The sequence below is a fragment of the Physeter macrocephalus genome, chromosome 4 (genome assembly GCF_002837175.3).
Source record: "Physeter macrocephalus isolate SW-GA chromosome 4, ASM283717v5, whole genome shotgun sequence".
NCBI lineage: Eukaryota > Metazoa > Chordata > Mammalia > Artiodactyla > Physeteridae > Physeter > Physeter macrocephalus.
The window spans coordinates 138,762,191-138,770,684 of record NC_041217.1 but is presented as its reverse complement, the minus strand read 5'-3'; the positions used below and the strand labels follow the sequence as shown (position 1 = coordinate 138,770,684).

At 52.4% G+C, this 8,494-nt stretch overlaps 2 protein-coding genes across 6 annotated transcripts in view; one reads left to right on the top strand and one right to left on the bottom strand.

The window, feature by feature from the left end:
- LOC114486066 (single-stranded DNA-binding protein 3) overlaps positions 1–8,494 on the top strand; it is a 152,761-nt gene that overhangs the window by 72,560 nt on the left and 71,707 nt on the right. The window lies entirely within an intron of this gene.
- The window catches only part of CYB5RL (cytochrome b5 reductase like), a 28,128-nt gene continuing 20,584 nt past the window's right edge, over positions 951–8,494 (bottom strand). For 4 of the 5 annotated variants that reach the window (XM_028489361.2, XM_028489363.2, XM_024119833.3 and 1 more), the window contains exon 7: positions 951–6,449. In XM_028489361.2, coding sequence (XP_028345162.1) covers positions 6,246–6,449 — 204 coding nt within the window. In that variant the 3' untranslated portion in view covers positions 951–6,245. The remainder of the gene's footprint in view (positions 6,450–8,494) is intronic. The other variant, XR_003679631.2, reaches the window with a different exon arrangement.

Below are 8,494 nucleotides of genomic sequence, written 5' to 3'. Positions count from 1 at the left end.
GTGGGATCCTCCCGGACCGGGGCACGAACCCGTGTCCCCTGCATCGGCAGGCGGATTCTCAACCACTGCGCCACCAGGGAAGCCCCGAGCCCCAATTCTGTGTGCCTTGTTGCAAAGACTCCCCACCATCACCCCCCTCCTCCCCTCCCTCCATGTCCTCTTGTGGGCGGCCAGGCCGGAGGTGAAGTTCCTCTGGGTCCGGGTGCAGGAGTTGATGCAGGCTCACCTGCCCAACAAGCTGACCGGTGTGGCCTACCATCCGGCCCTGTGTGCCCACCTGGCCGCTGTGCTGAGTGCCGAGATCCAGGACCTGGTCAAGACTGTCACCCTGCCCCGCTACAGGCTGGTGTACTCTTGTCAGCATCGGGAGCAAGGGGCAGGATGGCGTGGTGGTCTCCAGTGGGTGCCTGTGGGACCCGCATGCAGACAGCTTTGCCATCTCCCACTACGTGAACCCCACGCTCCTCTGCATGGCACTGGTGCATGCCATCTATTTGGAGTGAGCCCTGTGGGATGAAGGGTCTGGGACCTTCATGGGGCCGTGTACTAGAGGCTGGCAGGGAAAACTCAGCCCCGGGCCCATCAGTCAGTGACCTGGGAAAGCAGCACCCATCCAGGCAAGGCCAGCCACTTCCGCAGCTCTTGGTCAATTAAAAGAAAATGAGTAAGGTGCATCTACATTTGCCCTCCTCGGGCCACCCAGACCACACACACCGCTGAGTTCTTTTGCCTCTGGCTGGAATTATGTCATCCGCGTGCGGCTCCTGGCGGGCTGTACAGATCAGAAGCTCTGAGGGGCAGCTATCTATGTCTTTGATTAATAAAAAATGGGAAATAAATTAAAAATGACTTAATACATGCAATTTGGGATCAAAATCTTCCAAAGCATGGGGAAAATAATAAAAAAGGGAGTTATTTTTTTAAAAATAAATTTATTTATTTTTTTGGCTGCACTGGGTCTTCGTTGCTGCGCACGGGCTTTCTCTAGTTGCGGCGAGCGGGGGCTACTCTTCGTTGCGGTGCATGAGCTTCTCATTGCGGTGGCTTCTCTTGTTGTAGAGCACGGACTCCAGGCACGCGGGCTTCGGTATTTGTGGCTCGCGGGCTCTAGAGCGCAGGCTCAGTAGTTGTGGCGCACGGGCTTAGCAGCCCCGCGGCACGTGGGATCTTCCCGGACCAGGGCTCAAACCCATGTCCCCTGCATTGGCAGGCGGATTCTTAACCACTGCACCACCAGGGAAGTCCAAAAAAGGGAGTTCTTGATAGTGAAAGGTTTGAGAACAAGTGCTGTCGTCCAGAGGCCAGCATGAGCCAGGCACTGCTGGGGAGGGCCTCCAGGGAGAGGAGAGAAAGCGGGCTGGTTCTCACACTCGCTCCGGCCAGGCACTGTGCTTGGGCATCACATACGTTTCCCTCATCCTCACACAGTCCTGGGAGATGGTGGTACCATCTCCACTTTATAGATGAGTAAGTAAGCTGAGGCCCAGAGAGGCCAAGTTACTTGCCCTGTATACCTACAGAATATGGGTGCTGTGGGCACGGTTTATAGTACTGACTGTTGTGACTAATCAGGGCACACGGTAGGTACTCGCAGTAGTTTCAAATGAAAGACTGAAAAGCTTGGAGGCATAAAAGGGCACAACCTATCCTGAGGTGGGAGAGAAGGAATGAATGTTTTTAAGCCTCTAGTTTCTGAAGTACTTTGACCAGGCATATTTAATCTTATTTTAACAAATCTCTAATTATGGAACTATTTCAAACACAGACAAAGATAGAACATTAATAAAGCAGACAATGGTGAACCCATCATCCAGATTTACCAGATGATCATACTTTGCTGTATTCATTTCAGATATTTTTATAGTAAAGTGACACAGATAAAAGCCCTCATCCCACCCCATCCCCCTCCCTTCTCTCTGTCAGAGGTCACCACTATCCTTGAAGTTGGTGAATCTCCTTCCTGAGCATTTGGTATTCTTTTGTGTTTTTAAACTTTCCAAATATGGCTATCTTACTGTACCTTTTCTTTTACAATTTGGTTTTCACTCAATTATTATGTTTTTAGGATTTAGTCTATGTTGATACATGGAAATCTAGTTTACTCACTTTAACTGCTGTATGGTATTCCACTGTGAGTCTACATAGAACAGTGCATTTCTCCATTTTCTTACCGATGAACATATAGGTAGTTTCCATTCTTTGCGGTTTCAAACAGTACAGCAGTGAAAGTCTTTATACACGTCTCCTGGTGCACCCTCGTGTCACATACAGCCTTTATAACAATTGCAGCATGTACCTCTGTGTGACCTTGGAGAATTGTTTAATGTCTCAGAAGCTTAGTTTCCTCATCAGTAAATTGGGGTAATAAAATAGCATGCACTTTGGTGACGACTGCATGCTTCAGTGTAGGTGAAGAGCCTTTTGCAACCTGTAAAGGACTCCGTGAAATGTCAGCTGTTTATCATTCAGGTGTTTGACATCCAGGATGTACTGAGCACCCTTCCACGCCGGGGACACAATGAACAGGGACGACCCCTGATGTGCTCACATGCATAAGAGACAGTTTGATGGGCGCAGCAACAGAAGGACGCGCAAGACTCTGCTCAGTAATCTAGCCTGGAGTATAGAGGCAGGCAGGGCTTCCGAGAGGCAATAACACTAAGCTAAGTCCTCTAAAGACAAGGAGGTTTAGGTGAGTGGAAGATGGGAGGGTGGAAGGCTGGCCCAGGCAGAGGAAGCAGCAGATGTGAAGGGACTGAAGGACGCAAGAGAGCGTGCTTGGAACATAAGAGCTGAGGGGAGGGGGACTAAGACAAAATGAGCCTGGAGAGGTAAGCAGAGCCACCATGCTGTACCCTGAGGGCAGCAGGGAGCCACTGAAGGATTTAAGCAAGGGAGTGATAGGCTCAGATCTGCGTGTTAAGAGAAGCAGTCTGAATAAGCTCTGGAGAGCTGCAACACTGTACTCACACTCAACAACAATGTATCCTACACTTAGACATTTGTTATGAAGGTAGATCTCATGTTAAGTATTAGGCTGGCCAAAAAGTTCATTCCGGTTTGTCCATAACATCTTACGGAAAAACCCGTACAACTTTTTGGCCAACACAGTGTTATCACTACAATTTAAAAAAAATGGGTCTGGCCACAGTGTGAAAGGGGGTGTAGGGGAGAGGCCGGAGGTTGGAGGCTGAGGATGGGAATGTTGCAGGCAAAACATGATGAGGACGGAACCAAGGCAGCCATTGATTTTGCCACCAACACCCTGACAGCATCACCAGGAGAGATGGGAGGAATGGGCCAGCTCACCCTGAGCTGGGAACCTCACCCTGATTCAAAGAGGTTCGTGCTCACACACTCCAACTAGTCCCCTTCTTGGACTCACTTATCATCTTTCGAGGCACAGGACCCAGCCATGAGCTCTCAAGTTTCCAGATGGTATGAGCCCTTCGGCATCTTGGCACCAAGGGCGTGGCTGGGTCTTCACCAATGTCCCATATGGAACCCCACCAGCACCTAGACCGCACAGATCCCACACGGAGTGAGGGAGGGGAAGGGGAGGGTGACACACTCTAGGGTAAGAGGGGCTGTTGGTTATCACTGGATGGTAAGAAATAGCTAAACATCAAGTATCTAAAATGGGAAAAGACAGACAGACAAGAACTGCCCCAGACCCCTCACTCCCTAAGTGGGGACCACCTACCACCCCTAACTATGAGTGAGAGGCTTCTACCTTCAGTGCAGTGGTGCGTCCTGGCCTCCCCTAGGCCAGGCTAGAGCATTGCCTTCCATTCTCCTAGAGCTCCATACTTCCCTTTTTAGCACACTCATCCCTTTAAGAATTACAACTCTAATTTCTGCCTTCCTTGTCGGACTATAAGCTCCCCAATGGAGCTTCCCAGAACTGTACCCACCTTGTTCATTGTTCTTCCTTCAGTGCCTAAGAGTCTGGCTCCTAACAGGTCCTCCAGGAGTATTTGTGAGTAGAATCAATAGGACGTACTAACTGAGGGAGAAGAAAGGGTGGAGGGAGAAGAAAGGGTGGAGGGAGAAGAAAGGGTGGAGGAAGATGCATAGATTCAGAGGCCCTGAGAAAGAAAGTGCCTTGCTCAAGTCACAGGAGAGGCCGAATGAAATCACAGTTCCTGCTCGGGACCTCTGCCTCTCAGGGAAGGGCCTCCCCAATGATTATGCTATGCTGAAAAGAGGTTTTGCAACAGACCAGCATTTCCTGAAGTAGTCCATGGAATGCTAGTCTCAAAGTGTTCTCTAATTAAATAAGCTTGGGAAACTCTGGGTTAAACAAAATGAAAAACGTTTCTTCACCGCTGGACTTTTCAGAGGCTTTAATATGCTCGTGTGCACGTGATTCCTGGTGAAGGTCACATGCAGTATTCCCCACATCTATTTGACCATGGAATTCTGTCTGTGAAACTTGGTTTGAAACCTTTGGCACCATCCCCCAACTGCTTGCCATAATTATTTATTGAACGTGGCACAGCAAGGAGATTTGTTGCAACTTTTTGGGCAGTGCAGGAAAACCCTGTTTCACAAATGAAAATGACTCCAAGCTCCAAGATATAAATGGGATAAAAACAAAACTGTTCTGGTTGGTAGGGGGCCTGGAGATCCCACCTGGCCATTCCTTCACTGCTCTCGTGCCAGGAACTGTAGTGTCCTGCAGAGCCCAGTTTAAAAATCACTGGTACAGGGCTTCCCTGGTGGCGCAGTGGTTGAGAGTCCGCCTGCCGATGCAGGGGACACGGGTTCGTGCCCCGGTCCGGGAAGATCCCACATGCCGCGGAGCAGCTGGGCCCGTGAGCCATGGCCGCTGAGCCTGCGCGTCCGGAGCCTGTGCCCCACAACAGGAGAGGCCGCAACAGTGAGAGGCCCGCGTACCGCAAAAAAAAAAAAAAAGAAAAGAAAAAAAAAAAATCACTGGTACAGAACTCTGAGGACAGGGCTGACATTAGAGACCTGGCTTCTGACACTGGCCTTGCCATGAACTGTTTTACCTTGGGCAGGTCACATGGCCTCGCTGGGCCTTGGTTTCCCCATTGATACAATGAGTCTGGTAGATGGGATGCTTTTTGGAGTCCTGAGCTTTAACCTCTGATATGATGAGGGTTGTGATTCTATGACTGCAAAATTCCAACTCTACGATTCTATGGTTCTTTGATTCTGAGATTCCATGGCTTAATATTCCAACTCTGGGACTGCCTGTAGCCAGCCTGAGCTGGTACAGCATACTGGAGCCCAGGCTACAGAAAGCAGAATTCGTTAACTGGTGTGCTGCCCAGGACTGCCAAGTTCCCTGCAGAGGGCATGCCCCACGAAGGATGGAGGGGGTGGGGTGTGGAGGGGAGGGGTGGGTGCCTCAGAAACAGCAGCAGCTCAGTGGGCAGAGCAGGGAGAAGGACCCAGGTCTCCCGACTCCTGCTCTATCTTTAGATCTCCATAGCAACCATCACCAGGGCGCTGCAGCTGAAGGCATGGCTGAGCTGGCTGCCTGCAGGAGGGAGGGGCATTTGCTTTCACGGCTCTTTTGCTGGGGAAAGGACTCTGGGCTGGGCTCTTGAGCCAGGAAAAGGAGACTGAGAGTGAAGCCTTTTGCAGCACAAAAGACCTGGTGCCAGAACAAAGGTAATCTAGGGCCCCACCTTGTTCTGAGACATGGTCAGGTCACAGAACCCACGACCTTCATTGTGTCAGGCTCACGGCACTGGAGGTACATACAGCAAGTGCCTCCTCTAGCCTCCGCTATGGTCATTCCCTAACCAGTGAGCACCTCACCCGAGCCAGCCCTGAGGTCACAAGAGACACACATCTCCAGGGAAAGCAGGTTTTGGCACAGGCATTACAGGGCAGGGCCCAGTGGGAGCCCCTCTCAAACCCTTGAAGCTGAGGAACCAGGAAAGCCCCTCCTAGTCCTTCTCCTGCCAACTCCTACCCAGCCAGGACCTGGCTCCCTCCAGGGAGTCCTCCCTGACTCCTGGCAGGATACTCACCTCCCCAGGGTTCCTACAGCTCCATCTCCCTCCTCCCAGTAGGATGCCTGCTTGAGGGAGTCAGGAACCGCGTGGGGTGGATGAGAAACGGAGGTGTGCAGAGGTAAAAGACATTTGTCCCAGGTCACCTGCAGAGTTAGCAGCGGTCTTCCTTTCATGTCTTTGGATTCCAGTCTGTGTCCCTTCCTGCGTCCCAGTGCCAGGCCCCTGGCCTGAGCTTTAGAAGGGAGGCCAGGCTTAGAAGAGGAAGTAGGAGTCCTCGGCCAGGCCTGCGCTCAGCAAGTACCCGGCCACGTCCTTGGTAAACTCAGCTGAGCCACAGACCAACGCAAACGGCTTTCTCCGACAGGAGCCGACCAGCTCTTCAATCAGGTCCTGGCCCAGGCGGCCAAAGTGGGTCTTGTCCCGGTAACTCCAGGGAAGCTGCTCTAGGGAGTTCTCCTGGGAGGATGAGAAACAGTGGGGGTGACTACTGCGGGTCCTCAGAGTTCACAAGGTCAGCTCCTCTCTGGCAAACAAGGAAACTGAGGCAGAGGGGGTGGGAAGCCAACCTTCACCCAACCCCACCACGGGCCAGGCACTTCCTCACACTGGGACTCAAATCACCCACACAGAAGCCTGTGGGTAGGTAGTTATCCTCCACAACAGCTGATGCACAGGGAGGAGGGACGCCTCTCGGGGCACACAATGACGCAGGGGCAGCAGCAGGACCAGAACCTGGGGCCACTGCACCTGTCACTCTGGGGGGAATGTTTTCTCACCATGACTGTGGGTCTCCTAACATCTTTCGAAGGTTATCCATCACCATCACCCTCGGAGCATAACTTTTGTTCATTTAAGATTTCAATTAGCTTGTTAACAAATGTTTACTGAGTGACTCTGTGCCTGGCCCGGTGCTAGGCAATGGGGATACGGCAGCTGCCCTAAACAGACAGGGCTCCTGGCCCCATCTGGCTGTGTGTATCAGAGATCCCGGGCTGCAGTGCCCTAACCAAGAGAAGGGTTTATCTCTCTCACATGAAAAGGCTAGAGGTAGTATTCTGGGGGTGTGCAATGCCCCAGGCTCCTTCTCTTTCTGCCCCTCTAGACTTAGCTTGTGGCTTTCATTCCCAGGGTCACAAAAGAAAATCTCCACTACTTGGAAGGATATCTTTTAAGTAAACATCTTATTGGAGTGTAACATACGTATAAAAATCGTAAAGTTTCTATAGTTTGGAGAACTTTAACAAAGAGAAGAAACCATGTAACCAGCGTCCAAAACAAAACAAAACCCCCAATAGAACAGGACTGTCACCTCTGCAGACCCTATTGAGATGAACTTCTGGTTCCTGGGGCCAAGTGAGACAGGATGGAGAGAGAGGGGTTGGGGTTGGAATCCAACCCCAAGCTTTGCCACCATTTTCTGGTGAGGAGCTATGACCTCTCTGAGCTACTGAGATGAGCACGGCGGATGGGGAAGTGCTGAGAGAGGCTCCATGAATGCAGCCCTCGAATCTCAGGCGCACTCACAGAGCTCATCAGACTCTGAGGGCCTCTGAGGACAGTGCTGTGCTGCTGACGGGGGACACTCTCTGATGATCTGCATCTTCTCGCGTGCCCTTCGTGCTCTGACCTGCCCAATGGGCCCTCCAGGGCAGGAACAAGTAGGGCCCGTTGACCTTGCCTCTCCTTCCCAATGCCCGACCCCCCCAGGCCAGTTAGGTTCAGTGCAGCTGACCTTGACTGTGCACCCAGAGATGCATGGGGTCTGGTTGCTGCTCAAGTGGGGAGGGGACCCATAAACAATGATGATGCAGTGGGGTGCGTGCTAGGAAGCAGAGCCTGGGCCGTGACAGCAGAAACATCTATACCAGCCTGGAGGCTCAGGGAAAGTTCCCAGGATGGAATTACACCTTAGCAGAGAGATGTGAGGGATGAGTGGGTGTTAGGTGAAGAAGTGGGAAAAAGTGTGCCTGGCAGGGGGAACCGTACGAGCAAAGACCCAGGAGCCAGAAAAGCACAGAGCACTTGCGACCAGAGGCAGACCAGTGACACCAGAACGCAGCATGCAGCGGGAGTGGGCCAGAAGGCAAGGCCATGGAGGGCTGGCACAGCCATGTGGGCTGGCACATAGTCTTGAGAGCGGTGGGGAGCTAGGGAAGGACAGGAAGCAGGGCAGTGATGTGGTCAGAGCTGCCCTTCCGGCTGCAGGATGAAGGACAAGTCGTCAAGGAGTGGCTGGATCAGGAAGACCCTTGATGATGCTGTCGCTATGGCCCAGGCAGCACCCAGAGTGGAGGAAGCACGGACAGGCAGGAGGCACCTCTCACTCCATCATCCCTCACCTTCCCCAGCTATCGACAGCCAGCCCACTCGCCTGCCCAACCCCAGGGCACTGGCCTCATCAAAGCCCCGGCTCAGGGCTTCCCTGGTGGCACAGTGGTTGAGAGACTGCCGGCCGATGCAGGGGACACGGGTTCGTGCCCCGGTCCGGGAAGATCCCACAT